General features: G+C 37.3%; 1 protein-coding gene across 3 annotated transcripts in view; it reads right to left on the bottom strand.

Moving 5' to 3' along the window:
- Window positions 1-19,182, bottom strand: part of prkn (parkin RBR E3 ubiquitin protein ligase) — a 206,021-nt gene extending 186,839 nt beyond the window's left edge. For 2 of the 3 annotated variants that reach the window (XM_081350922.1, XM_081350923.1), the window contains exon 1: window positions 19,093-19,182. In XM_081350922.1, coding sequence (XP_081207048.1) covers window positions 19,093-19,099 — 7 coding nt within the window. In that variant the 5' untranslated portion in view covers window positions 19,100-19,182. Of the gene's footprint in view, window positions 1-15,062; window positions 15,134-19,092 lie in introns of those variants that run through there. The other variant, XM_081350924.1, reaches the window with a different exon arrangement.
- Between the last annotated feature and the right edge of the window lie 510 nt (window positions 19,183-19,692).

Here is a 19,692-nt window from a genome sequence, read left to right on the forward strand (position 1 = left end):
CCCTAGTTATTTTTTATTTTATATTAAAAATTGTTTTAATCAGGGCATTTGTCCGGATTGGCTACAATTCTCTCTCACTTTTCCCTTCAAAAAAAGAAAAAAAAAACCACACGTTTCCCAGACACAGTCTATGGTCACGGACAAGCGTTATTGTCGAGCCCTGATATGTTTTCCTTGATTTGTTTTCCCTGAAGAGAAAACGAAAGTCACGCACGTTCATTGCGTTTTACCGTGATGAGAGTTCCGTGTCTTTATTAAAACTCGACACATTATAATGATTTATCTGTCATCCACCCTCGATTATTTGGAATGGAATGTTTTTATCACTTGGCCCGCCCGACCCACAGATTATCCGCGTAGCACTATACGTTTTGAGAATGGACACAAGCGGTAACCGCAACAGAACCGTCACACAGGGAAAAGTGTATCTGACCATGACTGTCTATCCGAGTTTTGTCGAGAGCCGGAGGCGGCACAAAATTTAACGGAGGCGGCCGCCTCATAATTCTCTATGCAGGAAAAACCCTGAACAAAGGATATTGAACCAGGAACAGGTTCTCATGACTAAATCACTTGGTCAAACAATGCTTTATGTTAGCATGCCATGTCATGCCCACCTGCGCATTTTGTCATGAAAACAGAAAGACCACACCATTTTATAGTGGAGTAACATGAATTTGAATGAAACAGTCTTTTCTTCAAAGCATGTCTTATTATCTGTGTATGTGGTCACAACATAAGGAAATCTGCAACCAACCGCCAGTAGCGAGCATATTCCCTGAATGACTAAAAAAAACGACTTTTCTTAGCAGCTTAGAAAGAAGAAAATCTACCTGCCAGCCATCTTATAATGAAATGTGTGTTATTTACAGATAACATGCCGAGACTGTAATGCCGAGAAAGCAGAGAGAATAAAAGAGTGCAAGATAGACGAGGCAGAGTGCTGTCAATCAAAAGAGGGGTGACCGGGGTTTCATGACCAGCCAATGATTTGTGTCCGCCTGGAGTGGCAGACGGCCAGATCAATCTAGGCCGCACACAGCCAGTAATATGAAGACAGATTGGCTTAATTCTGTACTGCAGCATCTGAGAGAAATGGAGTCTGGGGACTCTTTAGCGCTGGAGCCAGACAGAACCAAGGAGGAGAAGAAAGGAGACAGAAAGGAGGCAGGGTCAGAAGAATGTTTTACGAAGGGAAAGATGTAAATGTGAAACCCAAGAGACTGGAGAAGACTTGAAAGCTTGGACAGAGATGGCTCCTCATGTTCTAGGGATAAATCAGCAGGGTCAACTAGTGGATTAGTCTTCTAACACCTGATTAACTCATCTCAAGGATGTCTATAATACAGTAAAGCGATAGAATGAAAAAATTAAAATTCTGTCATTTACTCACCCTCGTCTTACATAAGACTTTTGTTTGTTTTCAAAAGACAAATGAAGACATTTTTAAAGAAACCTGAGAAATGTCCATCTCTCTATTGAAAGCCCAAGCAATCAAAACTTTGACTCTTTAAAAGGCTTGTAAAGACATGGTAAAAGGACATTAAATATGGTAAACAAATGCATTTCTGTAAGGCAAAAGAACAAAGCTCTTATTTTCTTGCGGAAGCGTGTTTGTGTGAAATGCAAGAACAAACCTCATTGGTTCTTGTGCGTTTTGTTGAGCAATGTTTATATATAAAAAAATTAAATAATATAAACAAACGTGATGCTTGGATTCATATGAGTTACTTGCATGATATCTTTCTGAACTTTTTGATGCGTCAAAGTTATGATGGAATGGACTTTCAGAAAAAGGTACAGAAATCTCTCGGGTTTCATTAAAGATATCTTAACTTGTGTTTCAAATATGAACAAAAGTCTTATGGTCAAAGAGGAACAAAAGTCTTATTTTGGGGTGAACTAACTCTTTAAGAAAGCTATCCTCAACTGCAGTCAGGGACCCCAAAATTTAGTTCCAGACTAGCCAATAAGAAAATCATGACAAAATTATGTTATGGCAAGTTAATTGACTGAAGGCACAAAAAGAACAGAATATTTTGATTGTTTGTAATTTAACTTTTAATACCTTTTTAGCAGTGGTGTATTAAAGCGGATAAATTAAGAAGCACAACGTCTTGGATATGGTTTTAGCGTGCTGACAGCGAGTTGAACGTTCAGTTTGCTAACAGTCTCCCATGCTGTCAGCACAGTAAAACTCTTTTAGAAGTTGCATCTCTAAATTCATCCACTTTAAAGCACAGCTGCTACAGCAATGAACGCACCGATTTTCTAACAGATCCACCATCTTCAACAATAAATGTCAGGACACTAACTGTTAGACTTTAAAACGCCTGCTGCTAGCAATGTTCCTGTTACTATGCATATGTCTTCTAATTTTTAGGAGGATTATAAAAGTTTTGTGCAAAAAAAAATATATATATATATATATTTAGCTAATATATTTGGGTTAATGACATTAATGTCGATATTGTCAGATCCAATCATTTATTTAAAAATAAATGACAATTTTTTGGGGACGTATATAAGTCAGTGTGATGCTCCGTCCAGGTGTTGTTTTTTTGTTTTTTTTAATACAAGAATTTGGGCTGTGTGCACACCCTCTAAGAAACATCTCTGATCAGGGTCTGATGGACCCTAATTAACAAGACTTCCTTGAAACAGGCTAATGGACTGCTTCATTGACTAACCCACTGCCCTAGTCGATTTAGAAAATATGTCGTTTTGCACATCCCTATAATGTTCATGGAAATAAGAAGGTGATTACTGTAAAAACACCTTAGGAACAACAGCTGACATTGCAGGCCACTTTCCCTGGGCTCAGGTCGGTCTACTTGCCATTGATTAGCAATAAAGCACCGCTACAGCGCTGACAAAAGCACCATAAAATACTGCCAACTCCATTGCCTTTAATTTCCCCTACCATAACAATAAAGAAGATTGATTCTTCCATTCCAGAACTCCGTTTGAGCAATTAAGAGAACAAATACTACTGTAAGGCTTTTTCATTCCCTGCCTCTCGACTTTTAGTGATATGACTGGAAGGACAAAAATAGACAGCGTTGTTTGGGCCACAACTCAGTGGTAGTGACACAGAACTACCAACTGTATAGTGCTATCTATCCATCCACATGGAAGGGAAGGAGGAGTGTGGAGGAGAAACGGGGAAAGGGAGAGAGTACAGGAGCAAAAGGCGAGAGGCCCGCGGCACTGTCTAGAGGAGAGTTATCCGTAGACCAATGGCCAAATTGATTCCGTCGAGCGCTGTTCATCAGGCGCACAGCGGCACTAGGAAATATTCCCTCCTCCATCCGTCCTCTCCTATTAGCACAGTGGACGAGTAATTTTTCTCTGGAAAGAGCTAATGGAAACATGCAGTAAATCACCACTTAAAGGTGCATAAAAATGTACAACTTCAGCTATAATAACATGCAATAAATATATATAGGGAATGTGTTGAAACAATCAATCATTTAATTACAAATGACACACTGCAGCTTAATTGTTTTAATTAATTATAGTTATTGTTCAAGTTATCTGTGAATCTATGTGTCACACCAAGGGTGATTAATATGTAGTTCAGTCCTGAAACTCTAGAGGGCACTGGCTGATATGTTCTTTTTTACATGCAATCTGCAAGCAATTACATCATTACCGCATGGAGCAATTTGATTGGCCTCTGCTGATCCTGCAGCCAATGAGATTGGTTGCTCAACATTTAAAGGGGTCATATAATGGTGCATGCACTTTTGATTGTACTGAAATGTGTGTTGGCAGTGCCTGTACTAGGGATGGGAACCGAGAACCGGTTCTTCTTCAGAACCGGTGCCCAGTGAATCGATTCCTTGGAACCGTTAGCATGCCTGCTTAACGATTCCGCTTATCGGTTCCGCTCGTTCAAATGTGACACGACGTCACACACGTGCTGCGTTGTTTTGGTTCAGAACGTAGCAAACACTATGAGCAAACATGGCATCGAGGCAGAAGCGCTCTGACCGCGTCCTAACTACATATGGCGCAACACGCGATAAAAAGTATCATTTTCCATGTTAATTTCCATGTTAATGAAGTTTAACCACACGCGACGATCCTATTTGAAACGGATCCTATTTTACAGCGACGTCGCGCTGGAACAACAATCTCAAAGTGTGACAATGATAATATCAGGTACTATTTAATAGTGTATAATGTGACTGAATATCATTTAGTGCTCCCAGCTTTGTAGCTGTAAAAACAACAATGGATTAGTCACATCACATCAGATCTTGAAATTAAACAAATGGAAACTAAAACGTTCAAAATGTGATGAAAACCTGTGTATTATTTGACAAAGATTGTTTTAGTAACTCAATAGCCTAATCCACATGAGCACTGTTAATATTCCAAAAGGCACAAGCTCTTCCTAAACTGTTTTCAGTCTGTGTTTTTAGTTTTTATGGCACATAAATGGCAGTTTTATTAATTTTTTTTGTCCGGACCAATGAATGTGAAAATGATCAATTTCCTAATCCTAAGGCACTCTTCTTGATAATCTTTCAAGGCACACACTAGCGTGGCATGGCATACTGGTTGAGAAACACTGCCCTAGGCTATAGGTCCCTGGACTTTACTTTGAGAAGTAGCTCACCTACTTTTAGGTTTGTTCTGAGGTTGCTACACATAATTTGTGTATACTCTGTGCTGTGTCTTCTGATCAGATATTAAAGCGAAAATTAAACAAATTTGTACTTATTCCCTCACCCAATAAGAATCGATAAGAGAATCGATAAGGAATCGGATCGATAAGCAATATCGATAATGGAATCGGAATCGTTAAATTCTTATCAATTCCCATCCCTAGCCTGTACACAACAATCATAAAATGATAAAAATCCATCCAGTGGTTTTTTTTTAATCTCCTTATATGTTTTCCAATCTCTAAAATCAAGCCGTTCGACCTAGTGACGTCACACGGTCGGACGCCCCTCCCACGATTTGTGATTGACAGCAGCGTTTCAACACAGACCCGTCAATCATCATAGTCTGTGCGTCATTGTTGATACTCACTGGAGCACTGTCTATGAGCAGAATGGCGTCTAAGCGATTGTGGTGTTCTGTTCTTGGGTGTAATAATGAACACAGCATCATTTTGATGTTCCTAAATCCGAACCGCTGAAGGCGCAGTGGCTGAGTTTGTTTTCGAAGGGAATATTCCCCACGATCAACATCAATGCTCTCATGTTTGCGCAAATCATTTCACATCAGACTGCTTTACAAACGAGGGTCAATATAAAGCTGGTTTTGCTAAGAAGCTGCTCCTGAAAAAGGATCGGTACCAACTATTCGTGTTCCTGCTGCACCTCCAGAAGAACTGAAGTGAGTGTAACGTTTTATTAACCTTTATATTAATATTTATATGAATCTTTGCAAATAGCTTGCACGCTTCACGATGAATGCGGCTATTTTTATAATGAACAGTGTACGCACAGAACAGAGGGGCGGGTTGAGCAAAGCTCATTATCATTTAAAGACACATTCACTGAATCGGCGTGCTAAAAACAGAGCTGTTTTTGACCAGGTAAAATTAGTGTTTTCTTACAATACTAATGAGAATTTTTAATTAAAGTATATTACAAACTTTTAATTTAGACCCTAAAGAATCATATTAGCTTGTACAAAAATGGCATTATATGACCCCTTTAAAATTTGCCTCAGCAGCTTCTGATTACATTGTCCTGGCTGATTCATTTGAGTGCAAGTCATCTGAATTTTGTCGTTTCTTTTAATGAAAAGATCTTGCATGATGGTATTTGAATTAAGAAATAAGAAATTAGACCCCTTTAAATAGTCTGGTTCAGTGTTTGCTGTAAACTAGGCCTGCAGTGCTGAACCCCTCCACCTCCCCCAGCTCCACCTGCTTAGATCTGCAATGGGATTATGTGTTTCTATGCAGCAGCAGCAGCGTTGGGGAAAGTTTATTTTAAAAGTAATGTGTTAGAATACTTTTAATGGAAATACTTTTTTTTATTTTTGGCAAATGTAAAGATGCTTGCACACCAAAAGTGAAATGAATAAGCTTCAGGCTGAAGGAAATGCAAACTCACGCCTGTACAGAAGAGGGCGCAGCTCAAATTCTGCGCTGCCATTCTGGATTGCAGAAGAATAGGACACAGGAGGAGAAAGTTCAACACTCTTACTTCAGCAATAAACTAGTCATTACTTATTCGTATGGTTGAACTGGATCATCAATGGTAAGCAGCAAAGACATTGGTTAATAAAGTGAGATTATATGTGTTATTTAACATTCTTTGCATAATATTCAGAGTTTGCATATCTCTCATGGACAGATGTCAGTCTATAAACTTGTGTTAATTATTTAAAAAAGTAGCCTAACTCAGATATTTTGTCATAAATTTAAAAGTAATGCCTTACTTTACTAGTTACTTAAAGTAATCAGATTACATAACTCGCGTTACTTGTATGTGTGTTACCCCAACACTGAGCATCATGTCTGAACCTGCACTAGCGAATCACACATGAATCCTCTGCATGAGGAATGAGAGACCCGCATGGTGAAACATGGGTGAAATCAAACTAGGGTTCGTACCAAGCCATTGAAGCAAGTGTGAAAAAAGCCTCAAAGTCTAAAATGATGTCACAGGCCATTCGGCTGAGATCTGTGTCCCCGGCTGGTCCCTCAAATCAGATTATGAACATCCCTGATTCGCCTTGACATCTACTGACCTCGTCTCTGTGAAGATAAATTCATATACTGCTGTTGGAGGCAATAAACTGACAGGCGGACCAAATGGTGTTGATGATTTTGGACACAAGAGCGTGACTGTCTGTCTGTCATGGCCCATCACTGAGGCACAGGTTGAGCAGAAAGGCACATCATTAACAATGGTAATTAGGCAGTGAGACTCGACCTGTGCCGGTGGCACCGGGGCCAGCACACCTGAGGGACACTGGCTTCAGCCCACCAGACACTTATAAACCAGCTGATAGATGCAAAACGATAAAGCACTTAAAACAAGAAGGATGAGGCAACGTAAAAAGGAAAAGCTAGGATGAAATTGAAAATGCTAGATTTAGTTCAAGAGCTCTACATGAAAAATGCATTGTTTATTTAGCATTAAGCTGCAGTCTCTTTAAAGTAAGTGTTCTGTTTGCCTGAATCCAAGAGGTCCGAGAGTTAAAAGCACTGCACAAGTGCTCTTATACACAACCAGCCTACTAAAATAAATACATCCGACCATCCATCTGTCTATTTCTCTATCTACACACACTACCATTCAAAGGTTTGTCAGTAATGTTTTTTTTTACAGAAAATTATGATTATAATGTTTATTACGTTCCTTATGCTCACCAAGGCTGCATTTATTTAATTATAATACAGTAAACAATATTTTGCAATATAAATGACTGTTCTATTAATTTGTTATAAAAATGTTATAGGAATACATTTAAAATGTAATTTATTCCTGTGACCAAATTTGAATTTTCAGCATCATTACTCCAGTCTTCAGTGTCACATGATCCTTCAGAAATCATTATGATATCATGATATTTCTGTGGAAACCGAGATAAGTGTCTTTACTATCACTTTTGATCCATTTAAAGTGTCCTTCCTATCCATTTCTTTCTAAGGAAATCTAACTGTCTGATTGTTTGTTTGTTTTTCCTGCATCTACAGAACTGTATTTATATAGGCCTAAATACTAAATATATTTTTTTAAGGAAAAATATTTTCTTAGGTGTTATATATCCTGTTATAAGTATATACTGTACGTTTTTAAGTATGACAGAATAAACTCTGAGTGAAATGTGTCACATTTATCAATCATTTGTTATGAATTATTGGTTCAAAGTTCCGAATTAAATTGAGATGAAGTATTTATTTATTTATTTTTTATGTGATATACCGTTATTGTTAAGATTTTGGCCTATGACTAACATACTGCTCTTCTAATCTTTTCTCTAGTTTTTCCCATTTTGTGATTTATCCCCAGTGAGAAATGTTTCACCTGCGTCCTTCACGTCAGGCCTGGGGCGGTTGCCGCCATCTCACATTTGCATGAGTCTGTGTAACCAATTCCAATTTCAGGCAGAATTTGTTTTCCAGACCCCATCCTCAAGTTTTAATTATAAAGTGAGGTATTCAGAGAAGGAGCCCAGCGTGTTTCAGGTGGCTATTCACACACCGGCACAACTGAACCATGAAATTATTCCTAGGTCTAATCATTGACTAAACAATAAAACATTAATTCAGGGAAAATGGATCAAAGTGAGGTGTTTCAAGAATGGGATTGGGGTCCTAAGAGCAAGAGAGGGAAAACGCATTAGTCCTGCAGTAAGTCTATACATACACAAATTGTAGGTATTTTAGAGACACTGCCAAAGTATGAAGGTTTTGTGCTTGGTAGAAAGTAGAAACATGAAGATTACTAAGCGTTTCAAATGTCAAAGTGGAATATGTGACCAAAAAAATACATAGAATTTAATCACCCTCATGTCGTTCTAAACCTGCATTACTTCTGTGGAACATAAAATCCACTGAGCACGAAATAGACGCTGAACACAGTAAAAATGACTTATTTCAGCCCTCCAAAACCGAAAATAGCTTTTTCAGACGAAAAATCTCAGTAGCCGAAATTTCGGTGCATCTCTAACAGAAATTTGAAAGAATGTCCTGGTTGCTCTTTTCCATACAATTACAATTAACGGATACTTGATCTTTCAAGCTTTCCATTTGATAATCTTGAAAAGCTTCCCCTTTTACCTCATTTTGGAGCTTGACAGACAGCCCAGTCCTCATTTACATTAATTTCAGTGAAAATAGTGATCAATAACACGCTGCATTTTCTTTATTTACTATATAGGATTTATTTACTTTATTAAAAAAAAATATATATATATATATATATATATATATATATATATATAATTAATTTCAGAGACATATAATGGATCAATACACCTCTTCTACAATGGACATGTTTTTAATTTCAGAATTTCATTTTTTGGGAGACAAAAATGGTCAGGGTGACATTGTCCTGATATTATAATAAACATAAAAGCCTCCTCAAAAGAATGACATTTCTCTTATAAAAGAAATCTTCACAGCTCATTAATTTCTGAAAAACTTTCAGTCTCCCCAGTCACAGTGGAAAACAACACGCACACTGTGTTTTGTTCACGCACAAGGGTTTAAGCCGTCCTTTTATGCTGTCATTTACCGCAGACATTCAGGCACGATGCACGTATTCCATTATCTGGAAAGCGCTGCAATGAATGACAGCATTCGGGACATAAACGACCTTGTAGACCCTTAAAAGTGGCCTAATGATAGACTTTAAGCTCGGGCGACAAACATATCGGTGCAAATCCACTGACCCTGTACTAGTATTGACTGACAGCAGTGCAGTCATTATCCTGTTCAATTTCAGCAATAGCTCTGCAATGTGCGGGGGTAATTAGATAGCAGCACTTGCACTCTGCTGTTGTGGTATCTACCCCTTTACTCACTTTCTCCAACCTATGCTATTTATTGCCACTCTTTGCTTTCAGCGTCTCCATCCATTTCTCTGATTCTCATGACAGCTCGCTTGGAGATATGAAAACCTGTGATTGACACACCAATTTCCTTTCTGCCAGCACACGCCAAAGCCACGATTTCTCAAAGTCTCTTCTTTTTCTGAGCCTCGGGTGGAACCAATAAGCGGAAATATGACTGAAAAGACATATCAGGCTTCAGATAAAGAGCTAAAAGAGCTCCCGAATGTTAATATGTGATTAAAATACACTATTTGAATTCCCTCTTGGCAGCCTGAAAAGCAGTAAATAGTATGGCCTTAAATCTCAAATTTGTTCTCTTAAAAGGTCATCGGGTTATAAAAAGCTCTGAAATGTTGAAAGATGTAAATGGAAAATTAGTCATTTCCATGTTCAGCGGGAAATGAACTGACTTTCTACGAAAGGAATATAAAGAGTTCTGCTCCAGAGAGAAATAGCTTGCGTTTGAAAATGAAGATTTTCTATCACCCTTGGATTTTAACCTTTAACCCAAAACCTCACTTGATAATTACACTCTCTCCTGATGCACATACCATCAGTCCTAAACAGCATGAGATTAAGATTACCTTTTCAAAGAAGGAACTTGTGCTTGCTAATCACTGCTAATTAGATGTCGACCAATAGTGACATTTACCGACAACGATAACTAGGTTGGCCCATGCTGGCCGGTAACCGATTAATCAACCGATATAAAAAAAAAAAAAGATAGGCCCACTTAATGAAAACAAACATTACTATGGAAGCTTGTTTCCACCACAGAATAAAACATTTTAAAAGATAATTGCGACTTTTTATCTCATAATTGCAAGTTTACATCTCGCAATTCTGACTTTATTTCTCAGAATTGAATTTCATGTTATAAAGTCAGAATTGCGAGATAAAAAACACAATTGCGAGAAACAAACTCGAAATTCAGATTTTTCTCGCAATTGCGAGTTTATATCTCGTATTATTGTCACTGTATAACATACCATTTCACTGTCTGTTTTAAATCCGCATAGAAAATGTCTTGCGTGTCAAAACAAACTCCAAAAGGCGTCAGTGATAGTTTGTTTTTCGCCTCTAGAGGTCGCTCTCGTATCGTTTAATGCCAGCACATCCTTCTCAGCCGCTCAAACAGTGGATGCAACCCGGTATCATGTATCAGTATCTTGTAATTGTTCCAGAAATCGGTTATCGGTGCCGAATATTGCCGAATCGGCAAAAACGACCAATCACTCGACCTCTACTGCTAATACTACCAACAGTCTCTTACGCAACAGGGGAGTTTGTGATGGTTTTCTTGTGACTTTATTCAGTTTCTGACAAATGTCCCTCAAACCTCAAAGTTGAGTACAAATTAATTTTATGGTAATGAATTTAGGTAGACGCTTGCATTTGAATGCAAATTGAAACCGAATGTGACTACGGGCTCTGAGGCATAGATATGCTTAGATTGTGCATTAGAAACTGTTGCTAATTAACGCAATGATCATTTTATGTAAAGTCCAGCCTGATTACTTGAGGCTTATTACTGGAGGCTAATTAAAGCAGTGGGACTAGTGATCATAAACGCCACAGGCCGAATCTGTGCAATCCGAAAATATTCATAATATAATATAGAGCAGTGCGAAAACCTGCACATCTGACACCTGGTTAAAACTTATAAATAACACCATAATAACCTCAGATAACCGCCTCAAAATAAACCTTATAGGCTATTTTTGTTTATGTCTGTGCAAATACATTGAGAATTTTTTTGCATTCACACAGGACATGTTCTTGCATTCTGTGTGTGTGTTGTTGTTGTTTTTCTATTGTGGCATGGTGTTTATGAAATGGAAAATGAAAGTCCTTTTTATTCCATCTAAAATCGTTCAAGTGCACAATGTAATTATGATTTCTGAACAAGTAAATTGACTAGGGTCACGCAGGTGTTGCCCGGACACCTTATGGAAGAGTCCAGTCAAGTAACATCATTAAAAATTTATGAGCCACAATTTCACCAGATTCTTTAATTCTCCAACTGATTAGTGAAAAAATATCTGCCAGTTAGCAAATAAGTAATGTCATTAATATCCATGAGAAAAGCAGACACCTTAGTAGGACATCTTCTATTAAAAAACAATGAGGTAGTTAATGTGCACCTCATAGAATGTTAGTTATGAAGTTTGATTAAAGTATTTTCATATATATATTTGAATGTTCATGAATGTGAATTTTCATACTAATGAGAATGATATAGCTTCATAGTGCTTCATAACACTTTATATTAATTTTCATTTGTCAAAATGTATTTTAGTTATTTGGTCAGTTAAAGCTGCACATATTTAAGATAAAAAAGATACAAGCAATACATGTATATACTTTGTGAATATTATTTTTTTCTGTAGTCACTGGTAATCATTCAAAAGTTTGGGGTTGGTAAGATTTTTTTAAATGTTTTTGAAAGAAGCCAATTGTGCTCACCAAGGCTGCATTTATTTGATCCAAATACAGTAAAAGCAATAATACTATTAATAACATTTATTCCTGTGATCAAAGCTGAATTTTCAGCATCATTACTCCAGTCTTCAGTGTCACATGATCCTTCAGAAATCATTCTAATATGATGATTTGCTGCACAAGAAACATTTTCTTATTATTATCAATGTTGAAATCAATGTTTTTTCAGGATATTTTTATGAAGTCCAAAAGAACAGCATTTATTTAAAATAGAAATAAATCTTTTGTAACATATATAAATGTATTTACTGTCAATTGTGATCAATTTAATGCATCCTTGCTGAATAAAAGTATTAATTTCTTAATAGAGCCCTATATTTGTTTATTCACATAACAATGTCACTCATAAATTGCTCCTTAATTGCAAATTGCACATTGATAATCTGATGCAGGAACTGGGTCTCACTGTATTACTGCTACAATACAGGCACATTGTCTTCCTACATATTCCAACATATACTTTCAACTCCCCAGTGAAGTAGAAAGTTTGCATAAGATAAAAGCATGCAAATAGAGACACATGCAGCTTGAGTCCACTGCTGTTCTGTGGCCCTCGCGTCATAAAATAGCATTTCTAATACAGTACATGCCAACTTCAAGATTTAAGATTCAATTTCAGTTATGAGCAGCAGCCTCATCAGATCTACACAGAGGCTCCGAGTGTAGCGCAATGTATATGATGGTCTGAGTGCTGACAGCGAGAGAAAATGCTGCGTCAAAAAAAAACGTTCCACATTGGACATGGAGAAAAAGAGGCAAGACGAATGTGGATACATATTAAAGCAAATTATTCTTTGCCCACAGTCAGTCTGGAGGCAGGAAAGACACTTAACTGCAAAAATCAATAGCAATTTATTCTCTCCTTGGACTCCAAACACAGCGAGTAAATAATCCTGTCCCTTTGCACTGCCGTCCCGAGAGAGGACCGACACGGCGCTCTCTCTCTCTCTCTCTTCTCTGACTGAGTTTATAAGCAGACCCTCCTGACCCCCTGATCACTTCCACTTTGGACAGATATCCACTGTCAATCTGTCTCTATCCGTCTCCACCAGAGGACAGCACAGGAAAAACATTAGCGCTGAACCCAATATACAAACCCTTTACTTTACCTGTGTTTCTGTTCAGGGTCTATAGTGGGGTTGATTTTCCCCTGATAGAATCTGCTTTGGGGACGGTACTGCAAACCTCAAATGGCTTTTACAACAAAATATGATTGTTATGAGAAGCGCACACAGTATTATCCCATCTTAAAAATGCAGCAAGCAATATTTTTTGGTATATTGCACATTACATGTCCCTACTGCCTGAGAGATATCCCTGAAATAGCTGTCCTGAGACATCGGTCTCTATAACAGTCTTGTAAACAGCAAAGAAGAGTCAGGGAGTAGCTAGCTAGCTTGTTTGTGTGTGTGTGTGTGTGTATGTGTGTGTGTGTGTGTGTGTGTGTGTGTGTGTGTGTGTGTGTGTGTGTGTGTGTGTGTGTGTGTGTGTGTGTGTGTGTGTGTGTGTGTGTGTGTGTGTGTATTAGTCATCCAAAATTAATAAGTTTCCGTATTTTGATCAAATTAAGCCCCAAATCCCATCACAATTTTCAAAACACTAAAAGCCATAAAAAGTAATGGTCATATCAGTATTCAGTACACAAACCCTGATTTGTTATTATAAGCAGGACTTGACATTAACACCCGCCAAATGTGTGTGGATTCCAGCAGTGGTGTGTAACGCAGTTTTTAAAAACATTGATTTTTCAAAATATTAAGTGTCATGGATGTATAATTACTGAGTAATCCACTATTTTGTAGAGGAGGGTCAAAATGACAATTTTAACTTGATATTTGAAGTCACGATAACAGGGGGTAAAAATGACTTTAGGAAGATGAAAGTGTCTTTATTTTAGTTTTACACAGAGATTGGTAGGTCTATTCGTTAAATCTGTTTACTTTATAAATCTTGCATTAAATGCCAACGGTGACAGTTCAAAAATGGCAAAAACGCTTCTTGTGTGTTTTGCCCAAAGTTTGCGAGCCTGTAACTCAAGAAGTATTAAAGATATCCTTTTAGATTCTAATTCTTAACAAATATTTTTTTTTGGCATCTTAATTTTTATGGCCAAATATGGTTGATTTCCAGAGATATCTCAATGTGGCTCCATCATTTGCAGTTTCACTTTTGTAAAAAAAATTGTGAAATTGTTGAATTTTACCCATTTTCTATATCTACACCAACGCGTTGAAATATCATCAACCTCTATTCACTTGTTTGTGTTTTGTTTTTGTCAGGAAGGTACATATACATATGGCATAACATTTTAAAGCAGAAGAACTGAACGTCTTTGAAATTTCAGTCAATAGCATTTTTTAACAATGGCACTTAAAAAATTTGAACTAAATGTTGTTGCAACCATGTATGAAGGAATGAAAATGCATATTTTTCTATTAAAGGGAACTTAGAGAATTAGTATGGGCTGCTTTTGGTGCTTGTGCTAAAGGCAGGAATGATACTTCAACTCTACAGCTGGACAAGGAGAGTTGAGTTGTTGTTTTACTGTGCGATCATCATACTATCTAGAGAGAACTGAATACAATTTTGTCTTGAGCCCGCAACCACCCAAAACAACCAAACAACGGCCAAGTAACCGACTGCAGTCAAACACCTTAGCAAGTGCACAACAACAGCCTGGTAACAACTGAGGTCTAGCATATTATAGCGGTGAGGTTTGAATGCAAGCATCACTCACATTTCTTCAGAAAATCTTAAAACCTTTCCTTTCTTTTTTTTTTTGTCAGAGTGACCAATAAACATGAAAGATTTCAAGCATGAAAGCTGTTCTTTTATCTATGTGCAGACTAAGAGCAATACAGCAACACACTGTAGGATGCTATGACGAATCAGACCAGATACTGTCTCAGCTTCCATAAGCAACGTCATGCGGACAGTAGAAAGACAGGACGGGACAAAATGTAAAATGAAGTGTTGTATTTAGAAACTAGAGCATGCTTAAAAAAAGAAGAGATAAAACCTACAGTGGGGAAATGTCTCAAATATAGATGGTTTTCAAGAAAGACCACAGGAAACGTGGCTCCTTCAACTTCTTGTAACACTCAGAGACATCCGAAGAGGACCTGACAGAAGACAGCGACTACACTTCTGAATCTTGAGACAGCACATACACAAATACCTCTTACACAAAGTAGTCTGACAGCTCAGGAATAAAACATGCACTTTATTTTATCATAAGGTTGGTTGACATTTAAAAAAATAACATGGAAAAAAAAATGATATATATAATGCTAAATCATCAAAAATCTATGGCTTTTTATTAAAAAATCCAACAATTCTTCCCCATCAGAGGCTTCATATGACCTTTCTCCACACATCGTTCATTTTCCTCTGTGAAGCACGAAATAAAAAGTGCTGATATTTACACTAGCAAGCAAAAGAACACACAAACACGTGTACACTGCCTAAGCCCCACTACATTCTTACAAAAGCCCATCAGTACTCATGTTTCACAAGACACATCGCGACACAACACTATAATTTCACTAAAACTCGAACTAAAACTATTAAGGATCGATTTCATGAATTGAAATAGAGCTGAAATTAAATATAAATTGTTAACAAAAAACTTAAACTAAAAAAAACGAACTGAAATTAGAAATGTTGCCTTGGCAACTAACTAAAATAAAGTAAGCTGATACTGAAGTACTAACGACACTAAATTAACAGTGTGAAAAACAACTTCCATTTAGGTCTGTTTCCATTTCTTCTGAAGATTTATAGAATATTATGTACAAGTCGTATGGACTATTTTTATGATACTTTTATGAAGCTTTTTAGTCATTTATGACAGTATAAACCACCATCGACTTTCCTTGTATGGACAAAAGCAGCTCAGACAATGAAACATTTAGTTTTGCACTTCACAGATAGAGTTGAGTAAATGATCATAACCATTGTGCTCTTGAGAGACACCTAACCCTAAAATAATTGCTTGAGTGTTGTCAAATATGTCAAAAGTAATGAATTATGTTGCAGACTGTCCTAAGAGCATTCAGCTCGGTATTCTGAATAGAAGCATTTGTATGGAGTGCAGCATTTGAACATTAAAAAGATGCAAGATTATTGCATCCAATTCAAGCCATTTTAAATCTTTTCTAATCAAAAAACATATCCAGACGCATTGATGCGAGACAGATTTTGGTGCTGCTGAACATGCCCTACCCTGGCGGGACGAGAGTTAGTTCTCCTCACAGCTCAGTCAATATAAAAACAAGCTTACGTGACATGACTATTGGCACAGATATTGTTCCAATAGCAGGAGATGCTGTGCCTGAGGGTGGAGGCGTGCTGCTTGATTCATGCTCATTCTGCCAGACAAGCGCCAGTCAGTTCACTCAAACCAAATCCCTGTCTCGCGGGGATCAGCGAGCCCCGTACCGAGACACTCGAAAAGACACAATCAATACGTCTTCTTCAGAGCCCAGCAGTCCAAAGGCAGACTCAGGCTGAGAAGCTCTAACGATTTATTTCAGATTCAACATTGATATCATTTTTCACAGATAATCTAGGCAGGCAAAGGGAAGTGGAATATGACGGGTCGAAAAATTATGCGAGACACCTAAAAAGGACAAAAGAATTTTGCTTTGAGAAAACATCTGCTGAAAGATGCATGAGAGAAAGTTTTACCGGAAAATAGGCTATGCTACAATCGAATTCTATATAGGCCTGGTTTCACAGACAGAACTTAGATTAAAGGGATAGTTCCCAAAAAATGTAATTCTGTCATCATTTACTCACCCTCATGTCGTTCCAAACCTGTAAGACTTTTCGTTCATCTTCAGAACACAAATGAAGATCTTTTTGATGAAATCTGAGAGCTTTCTTTCCCTCCACTGAAAGCTATGCAACTACCGCTGTGACGCTTCAAAGAGTTCATAAAAAGATTGTAAAACTAATTCATATAAATTGTGCAGTTTAGTCCAAATTGTCTAAAGAGACTTGATCGCTTTATATGATGAACAGATTGAATTTAGGCTTTTATTCACATATAAACATAGATCAGCAAACAAAAACAGAAGTAGTCCAGTCATTTTATGAAAGAAGGTTGAACAAATTGCAACAGAAGCAAACTCAACTGATTTTGTATCCTCAATATGTCCTGACTGAGTAAGAAAAAAAAAGCCCTGAAGAATCCCATTAGGGGAAAGTTATGAAAAGGACCCAAATATCATACGCCTATTCATTCTTTTTCTTACTTGAATAGGGTAAATATTTTAACCTTTAGATATCACCATGAAAATTACTGAGTTGATACCCATGAGCATTAATACATAGAGGCGGGAAGAAGTACTTTAGAAACCAGCCTTTATTAATTTTTAAGAGACTGGGTTTGGGGCTGGGTCTGTGGGACTGTTTCTGGGGGACGAGTCTGAGGGAAGAACAGGAGACAATGGTAAGGAGAATGCAGAAGACAAAAGGTAGGCAAAATAAAAAGTGAACCCCCAGAAACAGTCCCACAGACCCAGCCCCAAACCCATCTCTGCAATAATAATTAATAAAGGCTGGTTTCTAAAGTACTTCTTCCCGCCTCTATGTATTAATGCTCATGGGTAGCCTAAATCTGTTCCATTCAAACCTTAACATTAAGTATTTTACTGTTATGTGTCAACAAGATTCAACAAGACAATTTCACCTGGCTATATCCAATGTTTAGATCTGTTGTGGTATTTATGCAAATTAGCACATACGTAAATAGATTATGCACCGTTTGTCCATGTTAACAAACCATTTAAAAAAAACTTGTAATACGTTTTTTGTTTGTCTTGATGTAAGTAATCAACTCAGTAATTTTCATGGTGATATCTAAAGGTTAAAATTCTTACCCTCAAGTAAGAGTTTTTTTTCCTTACTCAGGACATATTGAGGATACAAAATCAGTTGCGTTTGCTTCTGTTGCAATTTGTTCAAGGTTGACCTCCATTTTGGCTTAAAATGACTGGACTAAAGCTCAACCGAACCTACTTGACGAGGGAGAACAAACCTCTTGCTGAAGCTCAAACGTGCTGCGTAACACGAGAATGACTGCAAATATGATTTCCTCCAAACGAGTATTAAATGCATTCATATGAGCATTAATGTTTTCATGTCACACAGGAAAGTTTTCTTTAAAGTCATACAGCTCTCTGGGTCTCAAAAGTCTGACAGCTCTCTGTAACTCAATGGTTTGACACACATTCTTGTATTCTCTTTGTATGTGGGTTTCAAACATCTTGTACTTCTAAAGCTCATTTTTTTAATTATGTCCTCTATACCCAAATGTTAGTGTCATCAATTTTAACAGCTGTTGGGTAAATAGGTGCGCACAATAAAATCACACCGACATATACTCAGTCAACTACACAAGGGATTTTTAACTAAATGGCTGAACTGTGTTCTTTATAAATATACTGTCACATGTTTGTTGGAGAAATTGTCATCTATTTAAATGCTATAAATGTATTAATCACATTATAGATGAAAACAAATATTGGATATTTATGTATGTTACCTTATCATTTTTGCTGTTTCTTGAATTGTTTTGTAGCCTATTTCATAAATATTTTAAGGTGTCTGCAAATAAATGCAGACTTCCAAAACTCACCCTGAATAAATAAAAAAAAAAAGGTAAAAAGGTAAAAAGTCAACTAGCCTCATATTAGTAGTAGTAGTAGATCTTGTTGGTGAAAAAGTCAATAAGATTTAAATTTGTCAAAACTCTCCTTCACATTTATTTGAATTCGCGTAATTTGAAGTATAACCTAGAACCCAATGCTTTACACTGAGATGTATTTTACAACATTTGATATGATTATGCCTTATTTCTTTATTAAACAATTATGCTGTGCTATGTTGATTATTTGAAGAGCGCAGTGAGCTGTCATGTGAAGGTAGCCTAATGTCAAATGACACACCATTGATCACCGGTCTGAAATCTGTTTCAAATGGAAATAAAGGCATAGTTATTATAGCCTACGGACAGCCATAGGTCGCTGTTAATAAATATGGGCTTACCGATCATGCTGTGATAACTGTTACAGCCCAGATTCACTCCAGTGTGTGACTTTGGTGTTTGTTGACATGTCGCGTGCGCTAACACGGTAAAACAGCACGGGATCATGGGAAATGTAGTCCGTGAGTGCCCGCTCTGCAGCGGAGGGGAAATAATTAGCGTAGGAGATGACGAATGACACGTTCTTTGAATTTCTCTAAATTTAACTCAGCTACAGCATGATCAGTTCAAATTCAGGTGGGTCTGACCGGTAACAGTGCTAAAGACGTGAGCGGTGGAAAAACTACATTTCCTGGTTCGATAAACGTCAGAGGAAGTTATTGGACCAGCATGTTCTTTGCAAGTGGTTTATTGGAGGTTATCCCACAGTTTGATGGTTATGATCAGAGCAGGTGCATATAAATCAGGTAACAAAAATATGGAACGATTTTGTTCATAAAATCATAAAATTGTCAGTACTTGAGCAGAGTTTTTTGGGGGGTTTTTACAAACTGTCACAAAATGTTTTTTTCACCTCATAGTTACTAAAAATATATTTGAGCTTTAGTTTATTTTATTAAAAAGGTTCCCAATCTTTGCCAAAATGTGTCTAAATGCAGCTT

This window comes from Scardinius erythrophthalmus (genome assembly GCF_964197995.2).
Source record: "Scardinius erythrophthalmus genome assembly, chromosome: 21".
In the NCBI taxonomy this organism is placed as follows: domain Eukaryota; kingdom Metazoa; phylum Chordata; class Actinopteri; order Cypriniformes; family Leuciscidae; genus Scardinius; species Scardinius erythrophthalmus.